The following is a 17,150-nucleotide window of genomic DNA, read 5'->3' on the forward strand; positions in this document are numbered from 1 at the left end:
AGAGTCGCCTCTCAAAGAATAGACCCTTGGCTACTTTCCTATGTGATCGTTGCGCAGATTTTGATTACAATTAATTAGTTATTAACGGTTCTTTGAGACGATGACGAGAACAATGGCGCCGTCCTATGTAGGCACTCAAGCTTCGTCGATTGTTGGTGCATTTTCTAGATGTAATTTATCAACTTTTGCAGTTTCATCTTACAGTATGGACCCTTGGCTACTTTCCTACGTGATAGTTGTAATGATTCCGATTACAATTAAGCAGCTATGAAGTGGTTTTGGACAGAGTTAGCAGTCTCTCGCCGCGGTTAGTGAATGCATACTTTGTTCAAGGATTTTCGATCTTTTCAAAATGATTTATACATTTGTACAGCTGGATTTGAGACTATAGTGTTGTGACAACGTTCAGTAATCACTCGTATGCGTTTTATATACGAATCGATACATAGTTACTAATAAAAAAGCCTTTTATATAGGTTACATTACCGACCGCGATCCCTACATTATCCCCGAGTTGGCTGTTTGGACCAGGAAATTCGCCCGAGTTAATAGGAGCACATGATACTAAAAGAGGTGGCACGGCCGAGCTGTGCGAGAGAGAGCGCTAGCGTGTGCGACAAGGAGGGAGATAGGTGGAGCGTGCGAGAGAGAGCGCTAGTGTGCGCGACAAGGAGGGAGATAGAAATATTACGCAGTCACTGGAAATTCACTAATTTCTCATTTCCTGCGAATATTTTATGAACTTTTAGAGTCGCCTCTCAAAGAATAGACCCTTGGCTACTTTCCTATGTGATCGTTGCGCAGATTTTGATTACAATTAATTAGTTATTAACGGTTCTTTGAGACGATGACGAGAACAATGGCGCCGTCCTATGTAGGCACTCAAGCTTCGTCGATTGTTGGTGCATTTTCTAGATGTAATTTATCAACTTTTGCAGTTTCATCTTACAGTATGGACCCTTGGCTACTTTCCTACGTGATAGTTGTAATGATTCCGATTACAATTAAGCAGCTATGAAGAGTTTTTGGACAGAGTTACCAGTCTCTCGCCGCGGTCTTATGTAGGCACTCAAGCTTCGTCGATTGTTGATGCATTTTCTAGATGTAATTTATCAACTTTTGCAGTTTCATCTTACAGTATGGACCCTTGGCTACTTTCCTACGTGATAGTTGTAATGATTCCGATTACAATTAAGCAGCTATGAAGTGGTTTTGGACAGAGTTAGCAGTCTCTCGCCGCGGTTAGTGAATGCATACTTTGTTCAAGGATTTTCGATCTTTTCAAAATGATTTATACATTTGTACAGCTGGATTTGAGACTATAGTGTTGTGACAACGTTCAGTAACCACTCGTATGCGTTTTATTTACGAATCGATACATAGTTACTAATAAAAAAGCCTTTTATATAGGTTAGATTACCCACCGCGATCCCTACATTATCCACAAGAAGTTCCCGAGTGTGCTGTTTGGACCAGGAAATTCGCCGAGTTAATAGGAATACATGATACTAAAAGAGGTGGCACGGCTGAGCTGAGCGAGAGAGAAAGGAATAGTGTGCGACAAGGAGGGAGATAGAAATATTACGCAATCACTGGAAATTCACTAATTTCTCATTTCCTGCGAATATTTTATGAACTTTTAGAGTCGCCTCTCAAAGAATAGACCCTTGGCTACTTTCCTATGTGATCGTTGCGCAGATTTTGATTACAATTAATTAGTTATTAACGGTTCTTTGAGACGATGACGAGAACAATGGCGCCGTCCTATGTAGGCACTCAAGCTTCGTCGATTGTTGGTGCATTTTCTAGATGTAATTTATCAACTTTTGCAGTTTCATCTTACAGTATGGACCCTTGGCTACTTTCCTACGTGATAGTTGTAATGATTCCGATTACAATTAAGCAGCTATGAAGAGTTTTTGGACAGAGTTACCAGTCTCTCGCCGCGGTCTTATGTAGGCACTCAAGCTTCGTCGATTGTTGATGCATTTTCTAGATGTAATTTATCAACTTTTGCAGTTTCATCTTACAGTATGGACCCTTGACTACTTTCCTACGTGATAGTTGTAATGATTCCGATTACAATTAAGCAGCTATGAAGTGGTTTTGGACAGAGTTAGCAGTCTCTCGCCGCGGTTAGTGAATGCATACTTTGTTCAAGGATTTTCGATCTTTTCAAAATGATTTATACATTTGTACAGCTGGATTTGAGACTATAGTGTTGTGACAACGTTCAGTAACCACTCGTATGCGTTTTATTTACGAATCGATACATAGTTACTAATAAAAAAGCCTTTTATATAGGTTAGATTACCCACCGCGATCCCTACATTATCCACAAGAAGTTCCCGAGTGTGCTGTTTGGACCAGGAAATTCGCCGAGTTAATAGGAATACATGATACTAAAAGAGGTGGCACGGCTGAGCTGAGCGAGAGAGAAAGGAATAGTGTGCGACAAGGAGGGAGATAGAAATATTACGCAATCACTGGAAATTCACTAATTTCTCATTTCCTGCGAATATTTTATGAACTTTTAGAGTCGCCTCTCAAAGAATAGACCCTTGGCTACTTTCCTATGTGATCGTTGCGCAGATTTTGATTACAATTAATTAGTTATTAACGGTTCTTTGAGACGATGACGAGAACAATGGCGCCGTCCTATGTAGGCACTCAAGCTTCGTCGATTGTTGCTGCATTTTCTAGATGTAATTTATCAACTTTTGCAGTTTCATCTTACAGTATGGACCCTTGGCTACTTTCCTACGTGATAGTTGTAATGATTCCGATTACAATTAAGCAGCTATGAAGAGTTTTTGGACAGAGTTACCAGTCTCTCGCCGCGGTCTTATGTAGGCACTCAAGCTTCGTCGATTGTTGATGCATTTTCTAGATGTAATTTATCAACTTTTGCAGTTTCATCTTACAGTATGGACCCTTGGCTACTTTCCTACGTGATAGTTGTAATGATTCCGATTACAATTAAGCAGCTATGAAGTGGTTTTGGACAGAGTTAGCAGTCTCTCGCCGCGGTTAGTGAATGCATACTTTGTTCAAGGATTTTCGATCTTTTCAAAATGATTTATACATTTGTACAGCTGGATTTGAGACTATAGTGTTGTGACAACGTTCAGTAATCACTCGTATGCGTTTTATTTACGAATCGATACATAGTTACTAATAAAAAAGCCTTTTATCACAGACGAGGTATAGAATAGACCTATCAAGCAATGTATTTTTGTGTCGCCGGTTTAGGGGGTCCTAGGACCCCCTTACCATTTTAGTGTCGCATGCAACGTTACCGGTGAAGTCTCAAAACTGTTTGTAACGCTACGCGTGGTACGAACTAGAATTAAGCACGAGTAAAACTAGTTTATGTTTTGAGAGTCAATGCCCGCGATTGACAAATGTTTCTGTTAGAGTAATAATTTAAAAATCGTCTTATGAACATATTTCGTTCAACGGAAAAGAACGGAGGAAGAAAATAAAACGATATCACATTCGTCTTTTAACCTTGCTGTCCTATTCCGGTTTATTTAACGCAAAACAAATTTATTTAACATACAAATTTATATAAACAACAACATTATTTGTGTAAGACATGCTTTGATGATGTAACGTGGAATACCTCGCAAAGGAATTGTAACTTTGTATATTTCAATAAAATGCTGAAGCAGAGAGGACTTTAAAAATTGTGAAAAACTCAACAGTTCCAGTATCTCGCTGAAATATTCCAACTTGCACTTATTCTTCCATCTTAACACTATATTCGTATTCTGGGGTTCGGTAGGAACAATCGAACAACATTTTAAGTTACATAGTATTGCAAGTTAAAGAAATTCTTATATCTAATTAGAATATTTGACAATCACAGCTATCGGCTCGATTCTCATCGATTACCAGGTCTCACCGCGAGGAGGTTGCTGCGTTTCGAGACCCGTAGAGAGATAGATGGAATCAAAGTTCCATCGATCTCCCTGTACATGAAGCCTACTAAACCAAAGAGATGGATGAAAACAAAGTTCCATCGATCCCTTCGGTTTAGATATAGAATCTAGGGAACTGCCAAGCAATCACTCGATTAAAAGAAATTCAGGAAAAAAGGAAAGGCGAAGGGTAAGCATGAAACAAGTATTGGACGGCGCAGTTCCTACCACCCTGCTGTCCAAGTCGAAAGGGAAAAGCGCTCGGCGCCTCCCAGACGATTCCTGTTGCTCCGATGCGACTCGTCAGGAGCAAACACTTGACCTGACTCAAGCCGTCCAACACGGAGATTGGGTAATCGGACCGGGTGACTTACGCAGGCAGTGTACCAAGAGGTACACCCCCTACGCCCGAAACTTTTCCCTTTGGACAAGAACACCAAGGGATGAAACCGATCCACCCATACCGATTCCATGCTCAGTCACTTGCTTCCGCAAACGGAAGCAGCGGTAACCTCCTCATCACAGATGAGAAGCCAATAAACGAACAACAAAGTTAATGATTTAGTGACTGCTTGGCAATTTTACATGGGACCTTAAATACTTCATACTATAATAAATTAGCCTAGCCTACCTTAGATGTCTTCTTTCACTGTCACTTTGCACGATCACTTTTCACTATCACTTTTCACTATCACTTTTCACTAGTTTCTTTTTAAATATATCGTGTTATTAACTCCATTCCCCGAGTAACGGTGAACCTGAAAAGCTGAAACAATCAACTACTATATATGTTAGTAACGGTGTGGTCGGCCTGGAAAGAAATTAAGGAAAAGCTTATTGAGTTGGAGAGGATCGAGATAATTTCGACCAACAGCAGAGCACGCACGAGCATGCAAAACCACCGCAGAGATAAGTACTTGAAGGAAAGAGTGACAGAAGTGACAAAAAACCATCGAAGACATAGACGAGATGAAATGAATCAGGGAAAACCATCGAAGACATCGACGAGATGATATGAATCAGGGAAAACCATCGAAGACATCGACGAGATGAAATGAATCAGAGAAAACCATCGAAGACATCGACGAGATGAAATAAATCAGGAAAAACCATCGAAGACATGAAATGAATCAGGGAAAACCATCGAAGACATCGACGAGATGAAATGAATCAGAGAAAACCATCGAAGAAATGCATCAAATAAAATAAATCATGCAAACCCATCGAAGAAATACACAAAATAGAACGACTCGCGCAAAATTCTCGAAAGTATGCATGGAAATAGGACAGATGATGGATTTGAAATTCGCAAAACAATAAAATTTTAAATGACTTACCGAACCCCAAAATTTCATCAGCACCAAGCGAATAAACGAACCCAGGCCAGAGGGGCGAAATCCTGACCAGGTCCCCAGCAAGTTCAGCAGCTCCGGGGGGAGGGGGAGGAAGAACCAGGTCCGCAGGAAGTCCAGTGGATCCAGGTGGCTCGGCAGCTCCAGGGGGGAGGGGGAGGAAGAACCAGGGTTGAACCCCTGACCAGGTCCCCAGGAAGTCCAGGAAGTCCAGTGGGTCCAGGTGGCTCGGCAGCTCCAGGGTTCGCGGAGGTCCTTCAAACCCGGAGGACCGACGACGACTGAGTACACGAAGATCTGTGAACTCCTTATGTAGACTTCGAGGAATGATGTCCCCCGATGAAAACAAGGTCGACGGTTAGTTACAATTGCGAAATCCAGCGAATTCTTCGGCAAAAATGGATTTTCGACTAAAATATCCATTCCAGTGGCTATTGCTGTGACAAATAATGTTAACAACATTTACACTAACCGCCCAGTATAAATTATTATTAACTATAATCGATAGAACTCGAGATATCAAGCAATTTGTAACATTTGACCTTGGATTTGCAAATGATTTTCTGCGCCGACTGAATTCTCTTTTATTCTCAATGTTTAATCGTTCGATACATTCATGTTAATGCTTAAATACGTTTTAGTTGAACTTAGTGTAAGTGAATAGTTGCAGGAATATTTGGAGAAATATGAGTGAGATACTTGTTTCTCCCCCTTAGTTACTAACATCGGCGAAGTATAGGCTAAAACGATAGACCTATCACCTTATGGGAATTCGCGTTCGCATCACTAACACGTAGAGGCACGGTACCCTATGAAACACTTTTTGGCAGGCACAGGCACTGACTCTACAATCAAGTAACAATCAAGTAAATTCTAAGTAACGGGTATATCTGAATGGAATCCTGTTAAATTAAAAGGCCTCCCACATGGTCCAGTAATCGATGAAATTGAGAAATCACGAGATAATATGCACTATGCCATGCACACACTTCACTGAACCGATGAATTTCTCAGGGCTAGACAAACTTTTAAGACACTCATGCATCATGCAACTTTCTGCGAGACTTTTAAAATTAGATTTTACTGTAAATTTCAGTGTTGGCGGTAAACTAATATTAGGGGCAAACGGAATCCAATTATTATTACTTCACTGGAATGATTAACGATACGTGAAAGGGTTCGCAAGGGTACGCAAAGTGCTAATAAACAATGTCATCTTGCAATTTATAGCTTGCACGGGCTTTGAAGAAATGCCATTTCTGAACGCCATAGTGTCTTGATCCACGAAATGGATTTTCAAAAGCCTACCCTCTTATGTCAAACTCTCTCTCTAAACAAGTCACACGTATACAAGTACGCAACACCTTTCAGCATTTCAACACATTTCAGAGTAGTTGCTGAGTTGGACGCTGTTCATGAACACAGGTCGCTAAATTCAGTCCTGAAATTATGGGTCGGTAACACAGATTGGGTGGCGACACGAAGTCCCATAAGGTGATGGGTCTATCCTATACCTCGTCTGTGGTTTTGCACAGGTTCTATTACCGACCAAGATCCCTACATTATCCCCGAGTTGGCCGTTCAGGTCTGGAAATTCGTCGAGTTGGACTGAAGTGAGTAGAAATGTAAACATTACGCTTCAGTATTGACAACTTCAGCTAGATGAACGAATGAATAGTATATATAGTATACGCACAATAAAATGTAACTCTTTAGCGGAGATTTTATGCAAACAATTGTTTAGTATTAACACTTTTACATTAAAAGAAATTACCTCGCACACGATGAAGGAAAGAACGAGGTATGGTTTTAGCGTAGAAAGCGTGGCAGGACCGTAACATGAAAGATCATGACGGACGCCGGTCGACCACTACTTTCATTTTCTTTACAAACAATCACGAGCTGCGAAGCTGATTACAGCGCTACGTTTTACGAGAGGAAAAAAGTGTAAAAATGCCTGTAAAAACGAAAGAAATAAAGGGGATATTAATACCCATAGAAGAACAAGTACATTATTCTTTGTAATTCTTTCATTTATGAATATCACCGTGACTGCTAAAGATTAACATCATCGTGCTTTAGGTAAATAAATTGAGAGAACTGATAAGAAAACATTCCCTCTGTACGAACAATGTCGCAATGACAAAATCGGCTCTGTTCGAACAATTAGAATGTCTGGGAGAAAGGTTCGACGCTTTATCGAAGGAAGAGATTTCTGATTACGAAGAAATGGAATCCAAGATCACTGGTATAGTAGAGCAATTTTGCACGCTGGAATACACAAACGAGTCGGTAGGTCGTGTCGGAATCTATATAGATCGATTCGACTCAAAGATTTTTATTCAGAATTATTTCAGATTGAAAATATAGACAAAGATATCGCGGAACAGATTCTGTCCGGCGTACTCGATAAGTTTAAATTGGCACTGGAGACTCTAGAGAAATTGGAATGCTTGCCACTGAAGCAGAGATTGATGGATTGTGTGGATTATGTGGGGGAAATGGGTCAAGCCACTGAAATAGAACATTATCAGAATATCAAGGTATGGAAAGAATGGACAGGTAATATTTTACATTAGTTACGTTCAATGGTTTAGATTCTCTTGTCTTCAGGAGCTGGGCACTTCGATTTTGGAATTGCTCGGACCATTACAAATATACCGAAAGAGCTTAGCATCTCGCTCGCTCGCAGAGAAGATCATATTATATTCGTGCCAACTGTGCACAGCGTTTAAACTGCTAGTACAATTAGTGCAAGAGCAACACCAGCTAAATGTGTCCATCTATGTAATTGAACATTTTATGATATCTACGTTCTAAACACACGTGCAAGTTTATTCTAATCGGATGTTTACGCTTTTACCCGCATAGAATTGTAAGAAATATGTCTGTGAAAGACTCTGTTTTTGCTTGAAGATGATAATAGACGTGCTGGATGTACCAGATCCGTTGCCAGAGGATGAAATAACAGAGACGGAGAATCATTTCGTTTACAGGTAATCTTGCGTCGGTTAACTTCAACTATCAGATGGCATTAAACCTCGAGTAATCTGTTAAATATTAAGTAATCTGTATTTCCACTCACCTTTGCATTTAGAATGGATTTGGTACTGGATATCCTGTTGGAAATGCCGAATAAATATCAGGAGAACCAAATATCTGAATTCAATCAGTTGTGGTTACGAATAGAAGACGTATTCTCTTCCGCGATGGCAATCGCTCAAGTGTGCAAGCCCTGCAATTTCAAAGCTATAACCGGAACTTGTCAGTCCATTATACTGGAATACGAGAATCTCAAGTTCCAGCTAACATCCGAATCCTCCGATTCCGCACTGAACAATTTGTTTATGAACAGTTTGAACGACTCGCTGTATCGTCTAGAGCGCAAGATCAACGTATCGGTGTTAAATCTTGTGATGGAAGTGTTCAGCGATCCATTTAACGCCTTGAGGAAGCTAGTTACAATCTGTGGCAATTCTTTAAGCGCTAAAAAACGATCGAAGACCGATTTGACTAACGCCATAGAAGACTTCGATCAGATTATAGATAAATCCATGCAAATCGGCTTGTTCGCTATCGCCTCTTGTAAAGACAGAAATCGTAAGTTAACTACTTCTGGCCTTTCTCTCGTCATTCACTGCCTCACTGTGCATTAGGGTGGCTCTTATTTTCGACTTTTCAAGATAATAGTTCCCTCCAGAATAGTTCCAAATAATTAAAAAACAAAACTGTGTAAAGTTTCAGCTCGATTGGATAACGGGGAAGGGTGCCGCCGGGCCCTTAAATATTTAAATCGTTATTTAATAGCTCGCGAAGTCGATTTTATATAATATCCTCCAAGTTATTGATTAAATAAAAAGATGTTTCAAACAAAAGTTGTAGATCCGGACAAGGAGCATCTTTTATGTTCTATTACTTTTTCTCGTGCGACAAACGGTTTTCGAAAAAAGTCCGATAAAATAAAAAAAAAACTTTTTCCTCAAATTTTCAAAGTTTAAATGCTTCTGGAACACTTTTTATGTATGAAGGCGAACAAAAAAATGGGAGGGGGATATACGGAAATATGCGAAAAAGATAAAAAAAAATCATTTTTCTTATTTTCAGTATTTGATATGTCATGAATGTTTCCTGAAAATGTGGAACCGAAATTCGCAAAAATATCCAAGATATAGACTCTTCGCACGAGAAAAAGTAATCCAACATAAAAGATGCTCCTTGTCCGGATCTACAACTTTTGTTTCACACATTTTTTTATTTAATCAATAACTTGGAGAATATTATGTAAAATCGACTTCGCGAACTGTTAAATAATGATTTAAATGTTTAAGGGGCCAGGGGCACCCTTTCCCGTTATCCGATCGAGCTGAAACTTTACACGGATTTTGTTTTAATTGTTTGGAACTATTTTGGAAGGTGCCCCGAAGAAAATCTTGAAAAAAAATTTTACCAAGAGTAAATAAGAGCCACCCTACTGTGCATTGTATTGTTTCAGGCATCAATCATATTCGTAATTCCCTGGCGAGTCTCGAGTCTTTGGAAACTGAATTGATCTCTGCTATTACCACTTTCTACCTGCATCCAGAGAGCAAAGAAATGCGTGCAAATGTAAAGCTGCTGACGGCGCAATGGCAACTAGAAGTGAATAAGTTGCACGACGCGATCAATCTGATTATGGACTCGGCCGCCTACTGCGAGGTACTTGACTACTTTCAATTTACACCCCTTAAAGTGTTTGAAAGAAAACTACGTATCATATACTATTTAGGTAGTTTTAGATGATCTTCAGGAACGTATCTCGATAATGTCCAATTGCCTTGATAACAGAGAACCCGTCACCCAGACGCAAGTGCAAAGCGTCGTGCTAAGGTCTTTGTCGTTGTCTCGCCAGATTAGTACAACGATTAATGATATTGGAAGCGACATCATCGAACGACAGACGATAATGATGATTAGGGAACTGAAAGCTGGTTAGTGTTTAGAATTCCAGCGTCCGATTAGTTCGTTCAACGAAACGCGAGTGAATCCTTTTTATTTCAAGCGATATTCGAGGCTGACGCCGCTTCGAAGAGCCTTCTAACGGACAATGCCACAGAACCGCAGCAACTGCGAGTGATAAAACGCTGCGAGTTGATCATGAATGTGGTAGGGAGGTTGCATCCCGCGTTGATCGCCATTATGAACAATACGTCGTTGATGAATACAAAGTATGGGAAGAACGGGAAAGGACAAGGGGATTCTATTCACGGTATTATTCATTTCAGCGATAAAATATTAATTTCAACTACCCCTTTGGTATTACACCTCCATTTCCAGATGTCAGCGATAGACTGGCGTCTACGATTTACGGTTCATCCTACGATCATCGCCAGAAACCTCCAACGTACATAAGAACCCCCTATACAGGTACAAAAGAGCACTGAGAAGATAAAATTGTTACATCTAACACCACGACTTATCGCGTGTCTTTCCAGTGAGCAATTATAAATCACCGTTATCCATCCAAACTGCAAACAGCGTCTCTAGAACGCATTTGAATCTGTCCTGCCTGATACCTTACATTAAGAAAGGGCGCGAGATGCGCATGGAACGTTCAGTTATGTACAAAACTCCACGTAAAATCGATTCTACCGAACAACCTTCCATGGACGTTCGACTGAGAACGAACAGTTTCACCAATATTAGGCAACACCTGTTCAGTAGAGATAGCATTAGTTCCCGTGACGATATTTGCCTGTCTGAAGAGAGCATGAATTTAACAGGTATGATAGACGGATAAAACGACTTCTCTATCTGAATCAATGTAACTGTCAGGACTGTAACGTTTCCAGGTATCCTAGAGAAGTTTGTGTCTTCTTGTACAACTTTAAGTGCAGCTTCGCCGAAGCTCCAGCACGAGAAAACGGAGGTGGACACGATTGACGCATCGAATAAAAAGTCCGGGACAGTCTTGGCGGAACCTTTGGTCGAGTGCATGGAGACGCGATCTGGGCTACCGACTCGCAAAGTGGATCAGTGTTCGTCGATCGGCGGCGGGGATGCTCCATCGATCATGGAAGGACCGAAAAGTTACAACGATGTTCGGAGGTTAAGTCACAATAGCGAAGTAATGGCGAAACGATTGTTTGGAGATTAAATACCTGCGGATTGCAAAATGATACTGATCCCCGCGACGTTGGCTTCGACACGCCCATCTGGGAGGAATCATGAAATTTCGTTACGTGCGTTTTTGTCATTAAAGTGCCTTAAGATTTCTGTTGAATAAGAAACAACTTATTTCGTTCGGAGAAAGAAAAACGACTTTTGTTTAATTCCCCGAGTTCCATGTCCTATCGTTAACTCTACAATTTGTAAAATTTTCACAAATAAACCTGACGTTTTTAAATCGGATTAGTCGAGTTTTATTTCGATCCTCGAGAGAGCGTATCTCGAAACTCGATCGTTCGAGAAACTTCGTACGTCACGGACACGAGCTATCGAAGCAAATCGAGATTGGCATTCACGTGATTCACGTTGGTATGAGTTGAGTTTGCTGTTTAGTGGGTTCAGCCTATTTTTAAGGATCACAGAAAATTGCCCAATTCGAGAGAAAATGGGAGCGTCATTTCTGCCAATGTTTCTGTTTACGGTGATTTGGGGAATTGTCGGAATCGCATTGCCCATTTTCGTTCCGAAAGGTGTTAATCGTGGGTAAGTTCTGCTTCGACTGCTAAAAGGTTCTCGTTTCTCGTCCTTAAAAGAATTTCGAAATTTCAAGGAAAGATTGCCGTGCCACTGTCATCATTTTTCACTACAGTATTCCCAATTAGCATTAGCTACCCCATTAGCACAATTAGCATTTTTGTAAACATGCCTTTCTTTCTAGAATTCTTCAGCTTATGCTCATATTGACAGCTTTCACCTGCTGGTTATTGTAAGTTGGCAAATGCTGAACGAAGCATCCCGGTGCGTTTACAGGTGGAACATTCTAAAATCTATTATTCATTTTTGCAGCTGGCTATGTTGCTACATGGCACAAATGAATCCACTTGTTGGACCGAAGCTATCCAACGCCACGATTCTTATGATGGCTCGCGAATGGGTAACATCGCATTTTGTACTATTCTAACACTGAGGTTACCCTTCGTCATTACATATATATTTGTTACAGAATGGCAAGGAGTTCCAGCAGGATAACTGGTTGTAGGGAGCTCATCGATCGGGATGATATTTATTACAAATAAACCAAGTTGTATCTATGAAATTCTATTACAAATAGATTGATATCGTTGCTATGTAACTGAATCGTATGAAAAAGTAAATGTACCAACCAACTTTATTCAAATATCAACATTCCGATGAACTGAAATGTACTTTTACAACAACCATGTATTATAATTTCGCGTGAAACGTTGCTTTCACTTAGAGTACGAAAGGGGTGTGTATATTATGTAACATTGATAATAAAGGACAGTTAACGTTGAATCGAAACATCGCAAAATATTACTCGTACTTTTTATTTCATTCATCGACCCTGTACAGTCTCCTAATTTATCATTAACTTGAAAAATGTTCGACGAGGAAACTAGACAACCGATGCACGCTGATCGATACAGCACTGTGCGCGCGTCGAATACGTAGTGTACGTACGACAAGCTCGCGCATGTGCTGAATGCGTGATGCGTGCCCGCGCGCGTGGATCTGTGTGTGCGATAACTGCGATTTGTACGTAAGCAAAACTGACAAGTAGTGACGCGCTATCTCAACCAAGAAAAACAATAATGGAGGCGTGTAATGCGGTTGAACGTGAAGTTGACAAGGTTTTGTTGAAATTCGGTGCGATAAACGAGCATGCGGAGACGGTACTGCGCGATCTGATAAATCATATCGAGTCTCTGAAAAAGGAATTCGAAGAAGGTAAAATACATGTAGCTGGGCCACTATAACGTCACTTCTCTTTGACATTTCCCTGGGAGAACAATGAAATCTAAGATTTTGGCAACGGTAGCAGCCACTACGAACGCGAAGGAACTTTCATACCGCAAAGCCAGTATATGAAATGGTCAAACTTCCAGCTGAAGAGCGTTTAAATTTTTGGTTTCTACCATGGATCATTCTTGTGCAATCCTAACCTCTTTCGTGGTGTTCAATAGAAATCTCTCTTTGTATTCTGTGTCTGCTCGCGATGTTTTAATTTCCATACAGATTGGAAATATCTTTCAGCCTGCGTTTCATCAGTTTCGTACAATTGCGATACTTTTTCTTTTCATCAGCGCCGCCTGATCATGAGCTGACCCCGGGTCAAGTACAAGTGCTGAAAGAAACAATGGCAAAGGTTCGGGAGACTGCGCAACGTTTAGCTACCGATCACAGAGAGTTACACAGCACGGTGTCAAAGGTTGGAAAGGCCATCGATAGGAATTTCATTGCCGATTTTGCAAGCACTAGTAGAGAAGATGTTTTCTCAGGTCCAGAGAAATCGCATCTATTAAATCAAGTTATTTGCCAACATTTCTATCGTCATGGTATGCTGGATATTGCAGCCGAATTAGCAGCGGTAAGTTTGCGGCAACTTACTGAATACACCACTATATTGAGAATTGCATTTCTATATACAAGAAGTATGACCAATTTACAATGCCAGGAAGCTGGGATTAAAACAGACGAAGGAACAAAAGAACCGTTCACAGAACTGAATTATATATTAGATTGCCTGAAACAGAGGAATCTAGAACCTGCGCTTGAGTGGGCTAAGAAGCATAGGGAGGCACTTTTGGGACAAGTATGCACAGCTTTCTAACTGTTCTTGAAACAGAACTAATGCATCGCAGCCTTATCTGATACCAAATCTTCCTTGTAGAACTCCTCTCTCGAATTTAAACTGCATAGGTTACATTTCATAAGACTAGTTCAACAAGGTCCCAGCAAACAGAGAGAAGCAATTATGTACGCCCGGCAGAATCTTACGCAATACGTCGGACGTTACGGGAAAGAAGTGCAAGCTTTGATGGGCACATTACTCTACTTGCCGAATGGAATACAATCTTCCCCCTATAGTCATTTGTTAGATCCCACTCTGTGGCTCGACATTCACGACGTATTCACGAGGGAGGCGTGCACGTTACTAGGCTTAAGCGTGGACAGCCCCCTTTCAGTGTGGTACGTCTGTTGCTTTTAAATAAATCGAACGATGGGCGAGTCGATAGAGAAAGTTTGCGGTATTCTGTTGTAGCATCAACGCGGGATGCACCGCGTTGCCCACGCTTTTAAATATCAAGCAAGTTATGCAACAGAGACAAGTGACCGGCGTTTGGAACGGAAAAGATGAGCTCCCGGTGAGCAATCGATAATTTGTAACATCATCATGATCGTTACTCAAAACGACTTTCTTCCGTGCAGATCGAGATAGACCTGGGCAAGCAAAGCCGTTATCATTCTGTTTTCGCGTGCCCGATCCTGAGACAACAGAGCACAGAGAATAATCCACCGATGAAGCTGGTTTGTGGACACGTCATTTCGAGAGACGCCCTAAACAAACTCACCAACGCAAACAAGTATGTCATTTAGGAAAATCGCAGATTTTAAATATGAGATTGAGATCGCTCAAAAAAAAAAGAAGAAAATAAGCAAAAAAAAGACACCAATTCTTTTTCAGATTGAAATGCCCGTACTGCCCGGTGGAGCAAAATCCAGAAGACGCTAGACTTATATATTTCTAGACTACTGTGATACAGAGACACGAGGGACGAGCCGTTTTTAGATTTCTGCAAGAGGTCACGCTTGAAACCAATGAACCGGATGCGTATACTTACGTCGAGGCGTCGTAATCCGTGAACTTTCATGGTAATCGTAAAACTTTCACATTGCTTAATTAGACTGATTCCCGATTGCGTTGCGTACACGTAAAGAAAAATTTCTATTTCTTTGATCGAAAGGCTACTTACTTTTGGCGCCGATGGCGACGATAATCGTCACTTTTGTTTATAATATTTCAGTGCCTTTCGACGAGCAAGCATATAAAAACCGTAATTATGAATAAGAATCGATTATAGTTAATTCAGTTGTGATTCAGAATGTATTATATACATATATATTTATATTCACGTAATTGCGAGCATGGTGACGTATATATAATTAAAATCACGTACCGAGTAACGCGTTTTTGTATATACTAACGTTAAAAATATTGTTGATTACCATTAAAGTTGTTCGTAACGATAACCATTAACGGTAACAAGTAACTCACGATCTTTGTATCGACACGTATCGGTGGAGTCGCGTCTCCAGCATAACCGCTGGTTTCCCACCTGACGCGTGGCAATTATCGATACGTGTCCATCGATGGAATATTTTTCTACCCTGAATATTTAGAAAATAAATAATAAAAACAAATATGTACATATATATCATATCAGTGTATTGTAATATAATACATTAATGTGTGGGGGAGGGGGGGGGGGGGCGAGTCACCCGATGATCACAATACACGAGAGGAATCCTTCGCGACTTGGCGTCGAAGTTCGCGGGAAACACGTACGTTTATTCGGTACACGATATTAAACGATATACACATTAAACATATCATGCCTCTAAATTACAAGCTAACGTTCAGTAACCATTGAATTCGTTGAAACGAAGCTGATCGTAGCGGATAGTATACTCTCTATATAAGAATCTAAATCGTATTTTGGGAGCACCGTTCAGCCATCGACGTATGAATATCGATGTCGGAAAAAATTCCGCGATTTTCAGAGCCGATTACGCGTTCAAATCTCCCTCCAAATAATCCTTTCACCGTGAACATACATCTCTCTCTTTTTTTACACACACCGATGCAGTTCTACCAACCACACGAGCACGCACGCACACGTCGAGGATAAGGAATGCCCTTATCCTTTCCCCAAGTCTCGTTGTTTTTCAACAACTACACAAGCATTAAATCGGACCCATACACCAGCTGGTTAAATATATACGTTACAACCGTAGGACGCGAGAAACTGTTATATTCGTAACGGATGAGTTGGTAAGGGTGCGACGTGTGTTTGGTTCCATTTGGCGCAGATAAATTCAAGTAGCATCCCGTCGGCCTCGAGTTTCGAATAGATTCGGACTGAGACGCGCGGTATTTACCAACGAAAACGTTATTAACAACGAGAAAACGATCAGTTTGTCTCCATCATCATTGCTTATTGTCTGTTCACAATAGCAGCCATCAACGCATTATTCGCAAAGACTTCGTTTTCATTTGGTTTATTTTTTTATAACGCGACATGAGGACACATCGAGAAGCGGCAGCGTCGGGTCGAGAGTACATCGAGTGGATCACGATCGGGGCTCGATACATCGATAATGGATAAATTCTCTCGCGAGGAAACAGGTAATACATTAACAGCACATAGATGCATAAGCGAACATCGTCGATTACGATTGGTTACGATCTATTCCGTGGGTTAGTCCCAAAGTTATTCTTCGATCGTGCTCGTTCGTAGGCACGCAAAATTTCGCGATAGAAGTAACAACGGGAATAGTTTTCGTCTCTGCGCTGAATGTTCATCGACGATGGTGAATCGTCCTTCGGCTTTCGATTATTTCCCTCAACAATATCAATTCGATTGCACCGGCAGTTCCAGTAACAACGAATCGTTCGCAGCCTGCACGTTGCGCGATGTCGGTAAGTACCATTTATATTATACGTATACGTAGGAATTGTCATGGTGCCATATCTACGCGAGTTCATGCGATACGACGCGATCGTCGATTGCGGAACGAAGCGGAATAAATCAGAAATAGGGAATCGTGATCTTCAGCGGAGAAAGTGGGCGAAATATAGAGCGACAATCACGTTGAGTTGAAAATTTCAGTGGACACATGTCCCGAAATACTTGGTTCGTTCCTTAAA

At 40.9% G+C, this 17,150-nt stretch overlaps 4 protein-coding genes across 8 annotated transcripts in view; all 4 read left to right on the forward strand.

Annotated features, from left to right (window-relative positions):
- The first annotated feature begins 6,908 nt into the window (after positions 1–6,908).
- Spt (Spitting Image) lies at positions 6,909–11,555 on the forward strand. Its single transcript, XM_076821278.1, has 12 exons — positions 6,909–7,282; positions 7,358–7,567; positions 7,633–7,818; positions 7,889–8,062; positions 8,147–8,271; positions 8,373–8,875; positions 9,768–9,970; positions 10,041–10,242; positions 10,314–10,520; positions 10,589–10,678; positions 10,747–11,034; positions 11,104–11,555. The coding sequence occupies exons 1-12, from the start codon at positions 7,229–7,231 to the stop codon at positions 11,406–11,408; spliced, it is 2,547 nt and encodes an 848-aa protein (XP_076677393.1). The 5' UTR covers positions 6,909–7,228; the 3' UTR covers positions 11,409–11,555.
- Positions 11,556–11,761: 206 nt separating this feature from the next.
- On the forward strand, positions 11,762–12,754 carry LOC143373756 (V-type proton ATPase subunit e 2). Its single transcript, XM_076821280.1, has 4 exons — positions 11,762–11,962; positions 12,138–12,185; positions 12,266–12,353; positions 12,423–12,754. The coding sequence occupies exons 1-4, from the start codon at positions 11,865–11,867 to the stop codon at positions 12,456–12,458; spliced, it is 270 nt and encodes an 89-aa protein (XP_076677395.1). The 5' UTR covers positions 11,762–11,864; the 3' UTR covers positions 12,459–12,754.
- A 223-nt stretch (positions 12,755–12,977) lies between these two features.
- On the forward strand, positions 12,978–15,649 carry Sou (required for meiotic nuclear division 5 protein souji). Of its 2 annotated transcripts, none has more exons than XM_076822169.1 (7): positions 12,978–13,168; positions 13,525–13,808; positions 13,896–14,033; positions 14,112–14,410; positions 14,484–14,586; positions 14,651–14,805; positions 14,889–15,649. In XM_076822169.1, exons 1-7 carry the CDS (start codon positions 13,033–13,035, stop codon positions 14,968–14,970), a joined length of 1,197 nt encoding a protein of 398 aa, XP_076678284.1. In that variant the 5' UTR covers positions 12,978–13,032; the 3' UTR covers positions 14,971–15,649. The 2 variants fall into 2 exon arrangements, with proteins under 2 accessions (XP_076678284.1, XP_076678286.1); XM_076822171.1 differs by having other exon boundaries at positions 12,980–13,168; positions 14,907–15,649.
- Positions 15,650–16,539: 890 nt separating this feature from the next.
- Positions 16,540–17,150, forward strand: part of Mgat2 (alpha-1,6-mannosyl-glycoprotein 2-beta-N-acetylglucosaminyltransferase) — a 30,506-nt gene continuing 29,895 nt past the window's right edge. For 2 of the 4 annotated variants that reach the window (XM_076822160.1, XM_076822163.1), the window contains exon 1: positions 16,540–16,922. In XM_076822160.1, coding sequence (XP_076678275.1) covers positions 16,811–16,922 — 112 coding nt within the window. In that variant the 5' untranslated portion in view covers positions 16,540–16,810. The remainder of the gene's footprint in view (positions 16,923–17,150) is intronic. The other 2 variants (XM_076822159.1, XM_076822162.1) reach the window with 1 other exon arrangement.

This window comes from Andrena cerasifolii, chromosome 10, assembly GCF_050908995.1.
Source record: "Andrena cerasifolii isolate SP2316 chromosome 10, iyAndCera1_principal, whole genome shotgun sequence".
Lineage (NCBI taxonomy): Eukaryota > Metazoa > Arthropoda > Insecta > Hymenoptera > Andrenidae > Andrena > Andrena cerasifolii.

Coding starts and splice junctions, on each gene's coding strand:
- Spt (XM_076821278.1), top strand. CDS start 7,229: ATGCCTGTAAAAACGAAAGAAATAAAGGGGATATTAATACCCATAGAA. Junction 8,876..9,767: donor CTCTTGTAAAGACAGAAATC/GTAAGTTAACTA, acceptor GTATTGTTTCAG/GCATCAATCATATTCGTAAT. Junction 11,035..11,103: donor AGAGAGCATGAATTTAACAG/GTATGATAGACG, acceptor TAACGTTTCCAG/GTATCCTAGAGAAGTTTGTG.
- LOC143373756 (XM_076821280.1), top strand. CDS start 11,865: ATGGGAGCGTCATTTCTGCCAATGTTTCTGTTTACGGTGATTTGGGGA. Junction 11,963..12,137: donor CCGAAAGGTGTTAATCGTGG/GTAAGTTCTGCT, acceptor CTTTCTTTCTAG/AATTCTTCAGCTTATGCTCA. Junction 12,186..12,265: donor GCTTTCACCTGCTGGTTATT/GTAAGTTGGCAA, acceptor TCATTTTTGCAG/CTGGCTATGTTGCTACATGG.
- Sou (XM_076822169.1), top strand. CDS start 13,033: ATGGAGGCGTGTAATGCGGTTGAACGTGAAGTTGACAAGGTTTTGTTG. Junction 13,809..13,895: donor TTGCAGCCGAATTAGCAGCG/GTAAGTTTGCGG, acceptor TTACAATGCCAG/GAAGCTGGGATTAAAACAGA. Junction 14,411..14,483: donor GACAGCCCCCTTTCAGTGTG/GTACGTCTGTTG, acceptor ATTCTGTTGTAG/CATCAACGCGGGATGCACCG.